The sequence below is a fragment of the Amblyomma mixtum genome, chromosome 3 (genome assembly GCF_055824585.1).
Source record: "Amblyomma mixtum isolate Tamu chromosome 3, ASM5582458v1, whole genome shotgun sequence".
NCBI classification, from domain to species: Eukaryota; Metazoa; Arthropoda; class Arachnida; order Ixodida; family Ixodidae; genus Amblyomma; species Amblyomma mixtum.
In genome coordinates, this window is record NC_143014.1 from 7,620,666 (window position 1) to 7,639,568 (window position 18,903).

The window sequence follows — 18,903 nt, forward strand, 5'->3', positions numbered from 1 at the left end:
TGAGGCAAGGTCAAGGTCAGTAATTGCCTCATTGTTCCGACAAATGACAAATGGCTCAATTTCCGAAGTTACATGTAAATGTAAAAATTATTTAAATGTTAAAAATTAAATAAAAACGTTACATGTAAAAAATTAAATAAATGTAGTCAAAATGTTTGCTTGCACATGAATGAGCATTTGCATATGAGTGAAGGCTCTGCAGATAAGTTGTTTTGGGGATGTGCATGCACTGTAATCAGCATTAAAATAAACATACCAACCGCTTCTCTCAGTGGCAGTGATTGACCGAACTAGAGCATTGTTTTTTGTTAACCATAAGCGAGCTGCTGGTCAGCGCATTTCTTGTGTGTTTTCATTTTTCTCTTCAGCTTCACGTATTGCCTTAAGGGCACTTTATGTTGAAATAAACGTTACTTCCATTATTATTCAGCGACAAACGGAACGAAATCCCAACCATTTGGCCAACAAAGTTGCGTGCACCGAACTGCTCAGCCACTCAACAAAATCAAGTATTTCGCAAAAATGACCGTACCTCCCCCCACCCCCCCCTGCCCCGCACACACACAAAAAAGGTATTTAGCTCAAATTCCAGGTCTTAAATGATCTTGTCATTTCCTTGCAACACACATTCTGATCTTGCGGTAATGGCATTTTAATCAACAATCTGGTCCATGGAGTGGACCTGATCCACTAGCAGTTCTCCTTTTTTTTTCCAAGTTTGCACTGCCCACTGTTTCTTTGAACATATACATCTCAGAGGCTGTTGTTGCGACAGAATGAAATGCGAACAGTGTGGCCCTATGGGCTCTGCTCTTGTAATTTTTTTCGTCTCGCTTATACTTGGCTCGCAACACAAATATGCTAGAGACATCCCTGATACAATAATATACCACTCTAGCGTCTTTTTGTTACCACCCAGGTACAAGCACATTGAAAGTAAATTCCAACTGCGCAGTGCGTGGGCGCGGCACTGTTCGCATTTCTTTCTATCGGCCCTGTACATTTCCCTATTGCTCTGAAGCTCGTCAGCGTTCAAGCACGAGGGAAAAAGCACGTGACTGCGCAAACAAATTTTCAGGCAGGCCAGTACATGCAGAACTGGCCTTTTTCAAAAGAAAGCGTGCTACTTGCGTAGCTACTCAATGGGGGGAGGGGTGATCAGACTCCCCGGTCAATTTTGGGGAGTCGGCCGGAGAGGGCGCTTTTCACCGGCACCTGCAAGCCCCCCTGTGAAGCTGCGGTCCCCTATGGACGGAGGTTTTTTCTGCACAGTAAGATGCACGCGCTGCGACAGGCACTCAATCCCCAGTACTGCGCTTCAGAGGTCGGTGCACAATCACACAAAGCGCAAATGCTTGTGATAGCACAAATTGCGAGACTGTTTATGGAGTGCAAGTCACGAAGGCAGAGAGCGTACGTCACGTTGCCTGCCGCATGCAACGAACAGCGGTGGTCGTTGCAGTCAACCGGGCGTGACGATCCATGCCATTTTTGGGAGTGCAGAGATGCAAGAATGGGCGATCGAACTTATGTTTACAGCTCCTCGAAGGCAGCAGCATGATGGGAATACTTTGGACATGACTATAGCCATGGACCTACAGGGATGTCTGACATACCTTTGGCCGCAGCCTTAATTCATATAGCAGAGCAATCTAGGGCACTATAGTGTGCAACAAATACAACTCTTAAGATCTTTACATGATACCCACATGGGCTCACATTAGCTTGGGCTTCATTCTCGATGCAGTCCTGAGCACAATCAGGCCAGAAATGAAACACCTCAAAGTGCCACACATTATGTCTGAAGACATTGTGTGCTCTGCGTTAGTATTCCTAGCTGCCAAAACCAGGGCACTGAAAAATATTAATGCGGTGGCATTTAGGCTGTCGCACAAAAAATTTCCCGCTTCTCTGTCACGGAACTCCCCGATCGGTCGAGGGTCATGACATCATCAAAACCATGTGACCACCAGAGTACCAATCATATGGCACCACCAAATTTGAAAGTCAGAGCATGTAGAGAGAAACTGTACTGCAAACATGGATGAAAATGAAACTGAGGAAATGACACAAAACATTACACACTTGTTGTAGACACCACAGCAGGCAACCTAAATGCTATCATCGCATTTTCTTCCTTAAGGATGCAGTTAAGAAGAAGGCCCCCCCCCCCAAAGTTTTTTAATGGGCCTAATGAGAGTTGTCACCTTTACACAGTCAGGTAGAAGCTTGCAAGGTGGTGCTGAAGTACAGCACTGGTCACAGCAGAGCATCTGACATGGGGAAGTCTCTTTATAGGGCAGCAACTATAGCACGTGCTGTAATGCCATCTTTGCATGTTGGCTACTACCATTCTTTACAAAGCTGGCACACAAATCTGCACAAAAGACAGGGGTTTGTTTCCTCACAGCCGAAAAGGAGAGTAAACTTTCCCCTCGTTGCATTACAAAAATCTTTTGAAACCAGACAATATGCAGAAACATTTACTGTCATTCGAAAATTGATACATTCACATCACATAATTCAACAACGTGCAGAACTGTACATAAGGCCCAGAAGATATGAACTGCATCTCACGACCTCAGCATTCCATATTGTCACAGTAACACATGTTCCAAGTGCACCGAGATGTGTCACACAAAAATACATGCATACACAAACTAACCTCAGTGCCCGGTTAAAATGTTAAAAGCCTATTCTAATCAAAATCTGGAATGTCATCAAATGTGAAGCCTGGATATTCCTTGTAAGCATAGTATGCAATGCGCACGTGGTAAGCACCAGGTATGAACATAAGGGTTCCCAGGACAAGGACTGGCCAGCTACTGTCATCATACTGCAACAGGAAAACAAATGCAGAAGCATTACAAAGTGCAAATACATTACCATCACCAATTATATGAACCGTTTCTCATTACTATGCTATCCTGAAATGTGTACGAAAATAAATCCAACGCTACTGAAAATTAATCCATTATTTTCATGACTACTCCTCAAGCAGCAAACAACAGCTATGCAGTAGGCTCTCATTAATTTGAACTTGAAGAGACCAGAAATTTTTGTTTGAATTATCAGAAGTTTGGATTGCAAGAAGTGCACCTTAACAATGTCCAAAGCTAAATACGATTTGCTCAATGGATATCTACGCACACAAATTGAATTTCAGATCTATTTCTTTAAACAATAGACCTCTCCCTGGTGTAAACAGTGTGAGCTCAAAAAGGTGTGGGCCGATGGGCAAAATTGTCCACTTTCAGTTCTGAACCGGTGTCAAGTGCTCGCCCGCCGCCTTTGTTCCCCACAGCCTTTCTTCTCCCTGAGAGAGCCTCCTCGGTGCGGTGCATGTTTTGCCCATCGAACCAGAAACACGTGCGCTGATGACGTAGGCCGGGAGAGGTCTATTATGCAGCTCTAAGTTTTAACACAACACAAATGTGGGTGAAAAGCAGTGGCATGTTTACTCAAGAGTGGTTGAAAAGAAGTCATCAATTGTGTGCTGGTTTCCCAATAGAGTAAAATCACTCAGGGCACTAGAAAAAGGTACGAATTATCCGAAGGTGGAATAGTCGAATTGCTACAAAAAGAAACTTTCAAAAACATCTTCGGGCCCGGCAATGGAGACTTTTTGCAATTTCGTCATGGTGTACTGCATGCTCACTGGCGGGAATATCAAAGAACTGCTCCCAAATAGCAGGGCCTTTCACAGCAGCCTCTTTCACAGCAGCGATGCAGAAAAGGGTGGATCCTAGTCGCAAGGGGGCTTCACCACACAAGTGATTAGCGCGCACTACAGACACTGCACCCAACGAAGTATCGTCCGAACCGGTGTGCCACTGGGCTCGGCCACAGACGCTGACAGCAACTACACGGTGATGGGGCAACCCTGACAGAAGAATTAACCGGTAGGAGGGGTTGAATTTTGAAAACCTGACGCACATCCGACCTCAGTTACAGCTCTTTAGCGCACCTGGGGCATAAGAGCAAAACAAAGTTTGAATTAATCTAATTTAAGAAAAATTGAGGTACAAATTAAGCAGCTTTAAAATGCATTGAAAATATAGCCAGCCAACCAAAATTTTGAAATTTGTTTAATTGACCGAAAGTACAAATTATCTGAGTGAATTATTCCGAGTGAACTATATCTAATGCATGTGAGCCCTCGCAAAAACAGGAGCATGAAATGAAAGCAATGCTTCGCCTGTGCCAATGACGAGTTTTCCCAGGACAAGTCACAAACCTCTCCTCCAGCACTCCACAATATCATTAGTGCTTTGTATGCCTCAATGCAACCACTAGTGCCGAGAGTCACCCCAGTGCGATGCCCTGTGAATGTATAATTTTTAAACCAATTATAATACGGCAATTAATAATATGCTTGGCCACATGACCTAGTGGCCATCCTATATGTGTCAAAAATCTCCTCCATTAACCAAGCAGTGTTACAAAGGCAACAGATATGCACGAGTGACATGGGCAAAGAGTAGCAGCTGTATACATGGCAACTATCTTGCCACCATGCCTTACTTATTGCCCTCTCGGGGTTCTGCGTAACTTGCTATATAAAAACTACACACATTTAGAACTAAAATCTGGAGAAGCCCTGATCCTAAGCAGCGTAAACCCATTGCCAAAAGCCAGCATATATAACTCTGAGCTATTAATAAGGTCTGATAAGTTAGTGCACACTCACAACAATACCACACATGGCACAGTAGACGAAGGGCTGGAAGAAGTACAGACAAGCATTGTGTGCATTAATGACAAGCGCATCGCAGAATGAAGCTGAAGAATGATTAAAAGAGGAAGGAACCGTACATATTGCTGGCAGTGGTGCGCCAGGCCATTAAATCATCTCTTGTTCATGGTTCATATGCACAAGTGTGTTGCTTGCACACTGTAAATGCACAGAAACAGACAACTTTGCATCTGTCCAGTGTTTTCAACTCATCTATTTCTCAATCATTTCTAGCCGCCGCGGTGGCTCAGTGGCTACGGTACTCAGCTGCTAACCCAAAATATGCAGGTTCAATCCCGGCCGTGGCAGGCGTATTTCGATGGAGGCGAAACGCTCGAGGCCCGGGTACTGTGTGATGTCAGCGCATGTTAAAACCCCAGGCAGTCTAAATTTCCAGAGTCCTTCACTACGGCGTCCCACTTTGGGACATTAACCAAACCAATCACTTCTAGCTGAGTCAGGACCACAAGTCACAAAATTAAGACCTGCCAGGCACACTGTGTGAATGAACTGCGCTGGTGCACCACCTGACGGCACATGCCAGTCTTAGAGACCGAAGCGCCATCTGAGCCCATTAAAAGGTGGCAGTTGCGCGAGGCCCTGCTAACTCGAGACATCACCCTGCCACTGCATATGCTAAACAAGCAGACATTAAGGCACATTGTACATTTTTAGACAATCGAAATAAGGACAAAATCACTGGTGTTTGGAGAAGCTTCAATGGGCACCTTGGTGCACACACTGGGAAAGACTCGCATTTGGTGTCCTTGTGCTGTCATTATTCCTGTGTCGCACAGCCTTGACCAACAACAGAAGTGTCTCACAAGCACCAATGCCTAGCAAAGGGCCATCCAAACCCCCTGGCACCAGCCACTCAACAGAGGCAGCCCAAACAAATGAGACACGGGCCTGCTTTCCAGCACCTTTTATTCGGAGAGGCATGTCCGATATTGCCAAGGGAAGACCCCTTTTTCAGTCAGCAACATGACAGGCGAATTAAGTTTGGTTGGTCTCCTCCGTGAATTCCCACATCAGCAGGCCCTTATGTTCAAGGCACAAAGCTGGGCTAGTTGGTGTTTGGATTGAGAGGACATAGTAGTAGCACTAAAAAAACAAGGACGACAGGGTAGAGAAAGACAACACAGAAAGTAAGGCATTTAGGGCAGAAAGCTGGGCTAGAAGAAATCTGATAAAAAAGCATGACCCTGAGAACTTATTAAAAGTGGAGGCCTAAGCTATAGCTGTAAACAAGAGAGCCCTAGCCTTGTGCAACAAAATGAACTGACTCTGCAAAGGGCCAATTTCGCCCATTCTTGCAGAGCAGCTGTATGTGACGCTAGGCAAGTCACTGGCGAGGTCTTTCACTTTCTCGGTGAGCAACAACCATTCAATCATGAATGCGGCCCAATAGCCTTCGAGCATTCGTATGAGTGAACTACTGACAACCTGGAACAATTCCTGTTTCCTCTCGTCTACAACTGCGGGCTTTAACAGGGAAGTGCCAAAGGATGGTCGCTGTATCAGCTTTTGTAGAGTGGACTGTCACAGGTGTACTGCTTCGTGCACAGACACTGCGAAATTTTCAGGTAAGTTGATGACCATCTTATTGCAATTAAGAACATACCCCAGAAGAAGGTGTTTGAGAGGTATGCGTCAACTGAGAGCAGCCTAAGGTTTTTGGACCAGCGCTTCCCGAGTCTGCCGGCTACCTTGCACGAGGAAGGCGATCTAAAATTACATTAAGCGAATAACTGGCCGAGAGCTGCCCTGTGAAAATCCTGTAAGTAGGCAGCTGTGTACGAGACCGTGTCGGCAAGGCCAGCTTCTCCATGGCAGAAGAACTGCTGAAGGGCCATGCACCACCACCTGAGGTGCAAGAATGGTCAGTCCAGTCCTCTTATATGGGCTTTCTGGCTGACTGATTGCAGCCTACGCTATGCTGCCCGGCAACGCACAAAGGCTCCACAAAGGCACTGCTCCTGCAGCACCCAATTAATACAGTTTCCCTGCTGCAAGGGCAGACAGAGAGCTTTCTTGACCACAGCAAACACCTGCCCTTTGGGGTTTAACGTCCCAAAGGGCTATGAGGGAGGCCGTAGTGTTTCGACCACCTGGCTTTCTTTAACGTGCTGACCTCCACTGAAATTCGACTGTGTGTGTAGCTTCCTGCAGTGGAGCCCCTACCTTCAGTGCTGGAAAAAATGCCTAGCCCTGCTGTCTCTGTTACCCAAGTTCACATTAAACAGGCTAGCCTAGGTGGCAACATTTTTCAGCATTGCATCCTTTGCATGCAGTTAGACCCTTCATAGTCCACACTGTGCAGTCAGCTGAAAAAGCGACATGGAAACTGCGCTTAGGCTAAAATAGCTTTCATTTCAAGCTGTTAGAGGCAGGGCTAAGTGCACAGGTAGATGACCCCAGTGCAAAGTTGAGCAAAAAAAGGCAAGAACAACCTTCCACTCAGCATGGTGCCAGTCAGATCCCAGCCACAATCTCAATCAATGTCTTTATTTCTTCCACAAGAGAAACTAGAGGAAGGGGAGGGCTCAAGGAAAAAGTGAAAATTTACACTTAACAAGCTTCAAGCCCCCTATTCACAAGGCATATATATCATCATCATCGTCCACCTGACTACGCCCACTGTAGGGCAAAGGCCTCTCCAATTAACCCTGTCCTCTGCCAGTTGCGACCGCCACACCCCCCAAACTTCTTAACCTCATCCGCCCACCTAACTTTCTGCCGCCCCCTGCTACGTTTGCTTTCTCTTGGAATCCACTCCATTACCCTTAAGGACCAGCGGTTATCTTGCCTTCACATTACATGCCCTGCCCAAGCCCATTTCTTCCTCTTGATTTCGACTAGGATGTCATTAACCCACGTGTGTTCCCTCACCCACTCCGCCCGCTTCCGATCTCTTAACGTTACACCTACCATTTTTCTTTCCGTATCTCGCTGCGTTGTCCTTAACTTAAGCTGAACCCTCTTTGTTAACCTCCACGTTTCTGCCCCATAGGTGAGGACTGGTAAGATACAGCTGTTGTACACTTTTCTCTAGAGGGATATTGGTAACCTGCCATTCATGATCTGAGAGAACCTACCATATGCGCTCCACCCCATTCTTATTCCCCTAGTTATTTCCCTCTCACGATCCGGATCAGCGGTCACTACCTGCCCTAAGTAGACATTTTCTCTTACTACTTTCACCACCTGGCTACCAACTGCGAGCTGCTGTTCCCCTGCTAGGCTGTTGGGCATTACTCTGTTTTTCTGCATGTTAATCTTTAGCCCCACCATTCTGCTCAGCCTGTCTAACTCATTGATTATGCTCTGCAGTTCATGTCCAGAGTGACTTAGCAAGGCGCTGTCATCAGGCATATACAGTGACAGTTAAAAGCACACATCTTTATACAGTAGAAAGCGATTGTGGAATACACCCGATACAATAAAATATATACGCAGGCTTGTGCTAGAAAGAAAGCTTCAAACATATTGTCCTAATAATAGTGCTGATGTTAATTCGCTGATGATGAAGGTGATAAGTAGGGCATGACAGAGCATTTGTCCAGATAATTTTAATCATGAAAAGGGAATTTTCCAATTTGATTATTGTGTGCATTGCAATGTTTTGTAAGTGTAAGGAGGAAATCTTGTGCGTCATGCCTACACCGTTTCGCCAGGCAGACTGAGTGCGTATTGGAACGTAGAGAGTTCATGATGACCAAAATTTGCAATACCATGCAGTGCACTTTCTGCAGGACATGAACGTGATTTAAATTAACAAGTATCGTTTTACCCCACACCAAAAAGCAGTAACTGATATACAGAAGGAAGCTTAAAACATAGTGACTGGCTAGTTGGTTCTGTAGTACTGGAAAATTGCAGCGCAGCAGTAACAAGGACGAGACGAGAAGGACGCAAACACAAGCGCTGACTAACAACTGTGTTTTATTGCTCTGAGCCAGCCTATATAAGAACTATAGGTACAAAACAACAAAACAGAAACCAACACATCACCTCACGCATTCGTGGCACGGTTATCGGAATTGTCTCCCGTTCCTCCAATCTTTCGTCCTATCATTGGCGTTCACAAATGACATTTCTGACATTTCTGGCCACATTAGGTTCTTAGATTTAGGACTGTACTTTGGCTCTGAACACGTTTGCTGGGCCTGCGAGCCGAGGGGTAACAAACCAGTCCTCCCGTATGCCTCAGCGCACTCAAAGCTTGTGAAGAGGGCCATTGTGAAGTCGTGCTTTGTGAGCGCTCTTGAGAAGACATGTGGGCACCGTAAAGAAGAAGCCTTTCGAAGCCAAGTGCGTCGTCTGGAGCAAGCCGGATACCCAGCGCATCTCCTAATTGCTGTTGCAGAGGGCATGGGCCCACCACAAATGAACGTCGAACAAAGGCAGCTGTGATACCATGCCTACATGCGGTATCACACGAACTGAAAGGGATAGGAAACAGAGCGGGGGTTGCTTCTCGGCCCCGAAGAAGCTGCATCAGTTGTGCAAAGGAGTAAATTCTGTGACCGAACGTGAGCCCGACTGCGTGACGAGGCACCGTTCACGTCTTGTCGATTGCAAAAAAGATGGTATATTCAATTCCCCTGTCGTGCGGCAACATCTATATAGGCCCGACAGGGAGATGCCTGAACACAAGGCTACAAGAGCACAAAAGGAACCTAAGGGACCCAAACTCAGGGGAACTCGCCTTACACTGTAGCCAGTGCGAGGGCTGCATCCCTGCCCTGGAAAGAAAAGTTGTTCTTCGCAAGTGTGGGGAAACCACCACAAGGTTGATAGCAGAAGCTCTGGCGATATCAAAATACGCAGATAAGTGTGTCAGCAACCCCTCTGAGCACCTTAGTGAAAAAGAAATGTCATTTGTGAACGCCAATGATAGGACGAAAGATTGGAGGAACGGGAGACAATTCCGATAACCGTGCCACGAATGCGTGAGGTGATGTGTTGGTTTCTGTTTTGTTGTTTTGTACCTATAGTTCTTATATAGGCTGGCTCAGAGCAATAAAACATCTCGTCCTTGTTACTGCTGCGCTGCAATTTTCCAGTACTACAGAAGGAAGAGTGGAATTTAACTGCCAGAGATAAGTAGCATTTAAATAAGACCCCGGCAGCTTTTGTTACCTGCGTGGCCACATATTTAGCATGCTTGTCCCAAGACACCATGAGATTTGACAGAATCTATATCTGCACCGCCTGAGGTACTAAATTTCATGTCATGTGCTCCGAGTGCCTGCCTTGTGCTGAAAATTATTGCCTTTGCTTTATCAACATTGATCTGTAAAGAGTTAATTGAGCTCCAAGAAGCCAGTTCTTGGAGGGTGCTATTTATGGTAGTTTGATGGGACTGATAGTAAGGACTGCGAAAAGATAGTGTTGTATTGTCTGCACATATTACGTATTCTGCATGACAACTAATGTTCGGAATATCATTTATGTAAAAATTAAATAAAAGGAGGCCAAATATGCTCCCTTGGGGGACACTGCAACGGAGCATACCTGGTGGTAGGTAATGATAGGGTAAATAACCAAAAATTTGATTTTAATTCTTTGATTACCAAAAAAATCAACACACAGTGCGAGGAGCAATCCAAGCCATTTAAAAGCATCGCCTCCTGGTATTTAAATGTGGCAGACACAGGCATTTGTTTGCATGTCCTTTTCCTGCTTTTCTGGCGTTACCCTCAGGGCCCAAAGGCATTACAGGGGGGAATGGGTGAATCAAAGCAAAATAAAACACAAAACTAAATGGTAATTATTAGTATACATTAAATATTAAACCCTGAGCCTCAGTCATGCTTCCAGGTACATGGTGGTGGTGTCCACCTAGTAAAAAAAAATGCTTCCGCACCATATTTCGTGCTTAACAATGCTGAACTGCCAGCAATTTTTTTCACAAGCAATATTGTTAGACGTGTAAAATAGGCATTTTTATTAGTGACTGGTTGTAACTGCACATTTTCCCAGTAGCGGCGCTTTTGCAGCGTAGTGGAGCATAGCCTTATTCTTATCGCTTTTAAAGTTATTCCCCTCGTTGTTGTGCCTCATCATGGCTACAAAAGTAATGCGGAAGGGGCCTGTATGTCGTACAGTGCAAGCATTATTTCTGCAAAAACAGCCTCCCAACAGCTGTTCTACTTCCATGGCAGAACACTTCATGAGCGAGCTGATACGGCATATGGTTCCCACCTGTGGTGCTGTGGCGTGGTGCGATGGTAGAGTGAGGCACTAAATGCTGCTTTGTACCCTGCAGCTTGACAAGGCAAAGCTCCCCAGAAAGAAGAGCAACCACAAGAAGGGAAGATGCCAAGAATACTCTCCTGGTGCCCTTTATTCCATTGCAGTAAATGTGTAAACAAAGTGCATTTTTTTTAAAAATGACCTCTTCAAATATTTTTCAGCTTTTGTGTACCTTTTATAAAAATCTACTCATACCATTACACTGATATTGAAATTGACATTGAAATCAGTTCGAAGTTGCCTGCACCTAAATGATTTGAAGAACATTTGATTCACAATTGTTAAAGAAATTAAGTTGAAAGTTTTCTCTTATGGTTCATAACAAGTAAAAGCAATTTTTTTTCTCCAACAATGCAAGTAAAAACCATTTTTTTAAGTTCAGCTAAAAGCTGCTAACACATGGAACTGGCATAAAGAACTTAATGGGCATACATTTTTTGTTGTTGAAAAAAAAAAAGCATAGTTAGCTCTCTATGCAAATTTGGTACTCAACTACTAAACGGGTAAAAAACAACTGCAGTAAATAAACTGCATGGTATTAAGACTACAGAAATTATTAATCAACGTACAAATTTTCACAGTAAATACGCAACAATTTTTTAGATACTATAGCGGGTTGACAAGGAACAGTATGCACCTATGCCACGAGTTGAAGACGGAAGATCTCTCTCGGTCGCAGCTATACCGGCTGCTGTTACTTTCCCTGTAAATGCCGGTAAATGTATTCTCTCATATTTGGTGGAGGTGAGGATTTTGCCAATGCCAACAGCACATGACAGAGCTACGAAGTGGATGCCAGCTCAGCCACTTAGACATGCCTCCAGAGGCCACGACATTGGTCGTTCTGGCCCCCCTCGTGACCCTGGGACCTTTTGCTATTGACTCAACATGTACGAACGTGCGATTACGTACAACTGCTGGGACTCATGTTTGCCAATGTAATACCGCATTAACAGGCGCACTTTTTTTTCTTCAAAAAATCTGGCTCAAAGTTAGGGGTGCGCTTATTACGCAGGGTAAAATTTCAGAAAATTTTTCAACTCATATTCTCACGCTTTACAACTGAACATACCGCATAAACGCACACGTGTACAGGCCAAACTGAGTTTTTCCTGAAGGAAATATTGAAAAAAAGATCCGTGCGAGGGCTGCACCCAAACTTTCCACGACCCACGCGGGAATAGCCTGCTAAATGCACGTGCCGTGGCCTCCATGATCAGCTCCTGCTGTGAGTAACAGTGCGCTTGATCTCGGAGGCCATGCACAGGAGCTTCCAGGTGCCGCCCAGGAGGCTGTGGATCATCATCATCATCAACAACTTTTTCCTTCGCCCTGAGCTGCTGCTATCAATACAGGCATCACCATCACCAGCTCCAGCTTTTTGTGACAGTCAAAGGCATGGGAGTTGTGGTAGCGTGTTGACCATAGTTGTGGCTTTCATGTACTGCCGCCGAGCGTTGCAATTTTAGCACGACAGGCAAGCACCTTAATATCTGCACGGCTGGGAGTTCACTCAAACATGGCAAGCGTGTTGCGGGCCAGAAATTCGGCGTGGCCAAGAAGTGCAGCAACTGTGGCATGCCTCAATTTTTGTATGTGACGCCAAGGTTGTCGTAGGCTGAACTAAGGCTGACGAAGCTTTCCAAGCAGACATGTAAAGTGAGCATCCCTGAAAACTGTGTTCCACCTGCCACAGCAGCAACAGTGAGGGAGGCACAAACTGTTTGGAATCGGCCGACCACCTGCTGCCCAGAGGGAACCCGCTTACGTCACCTGAAAGGGGTGCTCTTCCATGTGAGGGTGTGGCTGGTGCAAAACATGCAGAGTGGGACACCTGCTGTACCATTCCAGCGGCAACTAGAGTTCCGCAAAGAAGCAAACTATGCTGGGGGAAAAAAGGAACGAGGACCAGTCTTCAAGGTTAAAAACTTGTCGTACACCATGAGTGCCACCGAAGAAATGGTGCTAAGCCGAGGCTTGAATTTCAATCAGGGGAAACCGCCGGATACGCGGAAGATGATTTGCGCTGTGGAAAGAGCCATTAGTCTTCTTGATAAAGACGTACAAGAAGATGTCAGAATGAATGCGGTCGGTGTTCTTAAAGAAATGCGGAAACAGCACCGTGAGCACATTCTTTCCGAAGGTGAACGGAAGGCCCTCGAGTCGCTGAGAAAGAAGGAAGATATTGCAATTCTGCCCGCAGACAAAGGAAATGTGACTGTTGTGTTTGACCGGTCTGCGTACCACTCAAAAATGTCAGAGATGCTCAAGGACGCGACAACCTACTGTAAGCTCATTAAGGACCCTACGTCGAAAATACAGTCCCGCTTGCAAATGATCCTGCCTGACATATTCAGTGGTCTTCCACCTTCTCAAAGAAAGCTATACTACAGGCTTCTTTGCACTAATGGATCCGCTCCCACAATATACGGCTTGCCGAAAATTCACAAAAGTGGAACTCCACAAAGGCCAATCGTGGATTTCACCAGGTCGCCTCTTTTCCGTCTGTCCGGTTCTCTGCACAAAGTTCTGGCTCCGTTGGTGGGACAAACAGCGACGCACATCAAGAATTCGCAAGACTTTATTGAAAAAGTCAAGGATATCGTCCTCGAAGAAAGCGATGTGCTCCTGTCCTTTGATGTATGTTCCCTGTTCACAAGTGTCCCAGTCGATCTTCCTGTGGAAACCTGCAAAGAGCTCCTAAAAAACGACCCCTCATTTCCCGATCGCACGCCGTTGAGCGTCAGCGAGATCAGCGAATTGCTTCATTTCTGCTTAGCCAACACGTATTTTACTTACAACGGCACAGTGTACAAGCAGATCTTCGGAACCACAATGGGAGCGTCAATTTCAGTCATGGCTGCCAACCTGACAATGAAATCTATTGAACAGAAAGCCCTGAACTCGTTCACACCTTCATCCAAAGGCATTTCTGGGGTATGTTGATGACTGCTTTTGCATTTTAAACAAGCAGCATATTCACAGCTTTATTGAACACCTGAATGTCGTAGAGCCATCCATAAATTTCACTTTGGAAGAGGAAGCGAACGGCATGATCCCGTTCTTGGATGTGCTTGTCAAACGTGATGTGCATCGCTTAGCCTTCAATGTCTTCCGAAAAGCAACGCACACGGGAAGATACCCGGATTTTGAATCTGTTCACCCTACGGCTCACAAGCGTTCAGTGGTTGCGTCACTTGTCAACCGTGCTAAAAACATCTGTTCTGACCCGGTCAGCCCTGGCAATGAGATGGCGCTTACACAGCACGATCCTGAGCGAAACGGCTACCCTAGAAATTTTACCAGCAAAGTGACCAAGAAAGTCACCTGCACACGAGGAGCACAACAGCTGACAAAAAAGATAGAACGCGCTGCGATTCCCTACGTGCGTCAGATCAGCGAGGCCCTTTCTAGGATTTTCCGTAAACACGGAGTGCACATCGCACACGTGCCAACCAGCAAGCTGTGAGCCGATGTGGTCAACGAGAAGGACCCACTACCACGTGCCAAGTTCCCTGGCGTGCAGCGACTGCCCCTCCGTCTACATCGGGGAAACCGGGAACTTCCAGGAGCACCAGGGCAACGTCAGAAACAAGCGCGCAGCAAAAAATGCAGTTGCACAGCACGTGCTGTCCACTGGCCACAAGATAGGCTGGGATGAGGTGGAAATCTTGGCGATGGAAAGAAACCTATCTGCAAGACTGCATCTAGAATCCCTAATCATCCAGACAACGGCCAACACGCTAAACAAGAATCAGGGCACGCTACATCATATCTACGTAAAAAGATTGCAGAAGATTCTGAAGTGTATACAACCATCCCTTCTTCTATGACAGCCTTATTGTGAACAAGGGGCCCGTATGGGACCCGAAACGTCATTTTTCATCTTTTGACTTGGTGCCAGCAGAATGCATTTGCAGAAGCATGAAGGTGGTGTCCACATCAAGGCATGTTGTAGTTATTTTCTACAAATTTTGGTTCACTGTATCCACACCACAGTTCCCGTAAGCTTCACCGTGGGACACACTACCAGCGGGTTATCAGCCTCATCAGGTGTGAAAGAAATTTTTGAAACACTGTAGGAAAATCCAACCTGCAGATAAATTTTCTCACTGCACCTGGATATTCATATGGTATGAAAAAAAAAACAACCGAGATAACCTGTGTTAATGCGCTACTTTTAAGACTGATGAGAAAATATGTAAGCGATTATGAAGGGTTCCAGCGCGGACTTGGGCTCCCTAGGGCATTGCTGTTAATCGGTATGTGAACCCTCAATATGCCAGTCTTCTCCTGACTTGCGAGCAGCCTCCTGCAAAAAGCTCACCAAGATTGCGTGGAGACACATGTGGTAGCAGGCAGTTGGGCAATAACAGTCGAGGCCAGGAGCATTTCCTTTCGGGCAGACACCCCTACGCGGTCATTTCTTCAGCTGATACAATTGAAACTATGGCCTGATGACTAGGTGGCCTTCAAAAAAATTTGTGCTAAAGCGGTTTCCCAGTTTCTCACTTCAAGGGGGCAATCTCTCCCCTCCCATTAAATCTGCCCCTCATGTGCATACACTTAAGAGCTACCCTGTCATAATTTTCACACAGCATTTATGGAGGTCCAAGAAGCAGGAAACCACATTTCACTTTCCATACTTACTGATTGCGCAACTAGAAGCACACATATATTTAGGTGCACTGCGCCTGAAGGCTATGACGCGATAGGTTCATTCTCCACTCATCTGGTCCCTGGGAGACTTGTGCAACCCATCATCAATTTAACTGCCACGGTGGCCAGTTATGGTGCCACCAGGTAGGGGGACTTTTCATGGGGTTTCCACTCACGGTCGGAGACGCTCTCGCATTTGTCTTCTTGGAACCATGCATGCAAGGAGTGGTCTGACTAGATTAGAAAATATCTGAGCATAGCCTGAGTGCTTATGACTTGTGAAGTGGTATCAGTCAATCAATCAGCATCCTTGATTGGGATGCTATCAATCAGATTGTTCAAACAAGGAAGTTGAAATAAGACTAAAAAGCAAATCTAATCAGTCAGTCTGTTTTACGCTATTCGCATTCTAAAGTCTGAGCATTTGAATCATAAATCAAGAGGGAGGGGGGGTACTCATAAAAGAAAACAATCTGCATCCCTCCTTTTGTCACTCCATCAGTGCAACATGAAGACTTACTGAGTCGGAAGAAATCAGCACTACAGAGAAGGGCATAAATAAGGCCACCATTAGAGGTGGTTTCTCTATATTTAACATTTCTTAGACTCCTTCCTGCTTGCACTGAGTGAGCACAGTAGGAAATGCGACCTGTATCAGATGCTCAGCACGCTGCATTGTAAAAGAACACAAGAAAAGCAACTGGACAAGTGACACAATATTATTTGTACCTAGTATATCTGAAACGTTCAGCTAAAATACTGCAGCCTAATAAAATATGGCAAGCAGCATGCAATATAGGCTAAAAAGCATGGTGCCTGCATGCTTCTTTGAAAGTACAGCTGTGTGCGTTTTTATCGTGAATATTTTCAAAAATTTTCCCACCTCAACCGCTAGCTCGTTTGCGGTAAAACTGCACACAGAGCTTGCATATTATGGTAACTTTTGTATCATAGTAAGTTTTACAACGGTACTTACTTAGTTGAGCCGTGCATGATGCGAAACCGTAATCGTCTGTGTAGAGATCGGTGAACCGAAACCCACAAACGCAGTTTTTTCGCTGAAGGGCAACAGTGGTGCCATCTGTTTCCTGCAGCGGAAAGCGTCACGACAAGGCGCCGAGGCGAGCATTGCATGATGTGCGGACCCTTTGAATACGCCGTTCCGGCATTTGCATCCTTTTCAGCTGTAACGCTTCCAACATTTTCGGCTAACTGAGCAGAAAAAAATATAACACCTGATTTAACGAGTCTTTACCATTCAAAGGATATTGTTTGCAACGCTCACCTTGGCGCCTTGTCGCGACGCTTTCCACTGCAGAAAACAGATGGCGCCACTGTCGCCCTTCAGCGAAAAAACTGCGTTTGTAGGTTTTGATTCACCGATCTCTATGCAGACGATTATGTTTTCGCATCATGCATGGCTAAAGTACCGTTGTAAAGTAAAGTAAGTACCGTTGTAAAACTTGCTACGATACAAAAGTTACCATAATACGCAAGCTCTGTGTGCAGTTTCACCGCAAACGAGCAAGCGGTTGAAGCGGGAAAATTTTTGAAAATATTCAAGATAAAAACACACAATACTGTATATTGCGAAATGGCTTGTTATTTTTTGTTTTGTTTTTTTGCATCAGCGTTATGGGTTAAGCAAGTTACAGCCCCCCCCCCCCCCCCCCAATTGTCAAACACAACGCCAATGATTAAGCAACTACACAACTTTACAGTAGCCTCATTTTTTCCATTGTGAGGCGGATGGGTGTCCGGGCAGACGAAGACACAGGTGCAAAAGTATAACTGTTTATTTGAGAACGGCCATGGGCGTCCGGCGAGCCCGGTGGCACTCAACCGACTGCCTAACTGCGCTAGCAAGCCAGCGGCCTCCCTCGGGATATGCGCGACATGCGCATACTACTCTCGACTGAACTAAATGTGAGGCGCTGGCGCGCGGCATGCCGTCGACGCGTAGAGAGAGAAAGCAAGTCCAAGGTGCGCGCGGGGCTGGCGCGCACACGTGCACTCGAAGGGGCGTCGGAGACGTTATAATATGGTAGTCCTCACACCATAAAATGATAACCACCACTGAAGCACTAAAGGAACTATGCAATAAATTAATTGAGATTACATAAAGCAGACGAGAGATGGGCATGTCATCACTCGTCCCCCCAGCGCAAGAATTTTTGAGCTAGCATCAATAACAATGAAGGTATAGACAATTAAAAATTATGCTCCTCCTATTCCCCTCAACTTGTACAGACGAGGCACCAGAAAAAAAATTTAAAAAACAACTCTGGGACTGGGCCCCGCCCATGATAACGTCATTCACTGACATTCAGTTTGCCGACTTCCAGTTGTCGCACCCAGCACCCCAGCAGCAGTGTCTCTCTGGTCTCTCTTCGCCTCAGGCGGACGAAAAAAGCACTGCGAGTGGCTCCCGAACTCCCGACAGGAAGAGGCGGCAGAGGTAAATTGAAACCATATGCGCAAAGGCAATGCCCTGGCTCACGCTTGCCCGAGGGGGTCGCGCGGCAGCACGAGCAGACGATATTCATGGCTACCGGAAGTGTGCCCATGACGTCGCGGCTGCCGTGGCTCCAGCAAATGGCAGCATGTGATGGCCTGCCGACGTCACGGGACTAGTGACGTCTACTTTCACAATTTTAGTCTCAAAATCGGCCACTACGAGCACACCAATCGGCCCGCGAATTTAAAAAGCATGGTTTTTAAAAATTCATAATAAATTGCCAGCTCAGTTCCGAAGACTCATACTTGGTGCGAATGCCTCTTAGCATCATTTCTAAGCAACTTTTAATTAGTTGCATAGCCCCTTTAACAGGATTGATTACCTTGTCAATGAACTTCTCAAGAATGCTCGAGATAATGTTCCGTTTGAAAACTGGCAAAGCCACACAACATCCCAGCAAAGGCGGTTTGATGGAGGTGAGGTGCAAACACTGTGCAAATCCCCTGGCAGTTCTCCATTATGTCACCCCATATGGCCCATACCATACAAATTCTTTCTGTAGCAAATGTTGCTTATGTCAACCACAAATTGCAGACAAACCGACTTCTATGCAAAGAAACAGTCAACAACATACTCACTTTTGGATCAAAAAATCCAGCGAAAATAAATGATGCCAAGGTAATCAACACAGTGCCACCGATGAACAGGCATGCCGCAAGTGCAATGGCCTTCTTGGGCACCCGGGAGAGGGTTTTCTGAAACTATTTTGCACATCTTGGTGAGGGCTTTT

The 18,903-nt window shown here is 45.8% G+C and overlaps 1 protein-coding gene across 5 annotated transcripts in view; it reads right to left on the reverse strand.

Moving 5' to 3' along the window:
- Positions 1–2,467: 2,467 nt before the first annotated feature.
- The window catches only part of LOC149349167 (transmembrane protein 230), a 37,271-nt gene continuing 20,835 nt past the window's right edge, over positions 2,468–18,903 (reverse strand). For 4 of the 5 annotated variants that reach the window (XM_089578110.1, XM_089578109.1, XM_089578112.1 and 1 more), the window contains 2 exons: positions 18,752–18,874; positions 2,468–2,836 (listed from right to left, as the gene is read on the reverse strand). In XM_089578110.1, the coding sequence (XP_089434236.1) occupies positions 2,699–2,836; positions 18,752–18,874 (261 nt within the window). In that variant the 3' untranslated portion in view covers positions 2,468–2,698. Of the gene's footprint in view, positions 2,837–4,815; positions 4,895–18,751; positions 18,875–18,903 lie in introns of all 5 variants that reach the window. The other variant, XM_089578113.1, reaches the window with a different exon arrangement.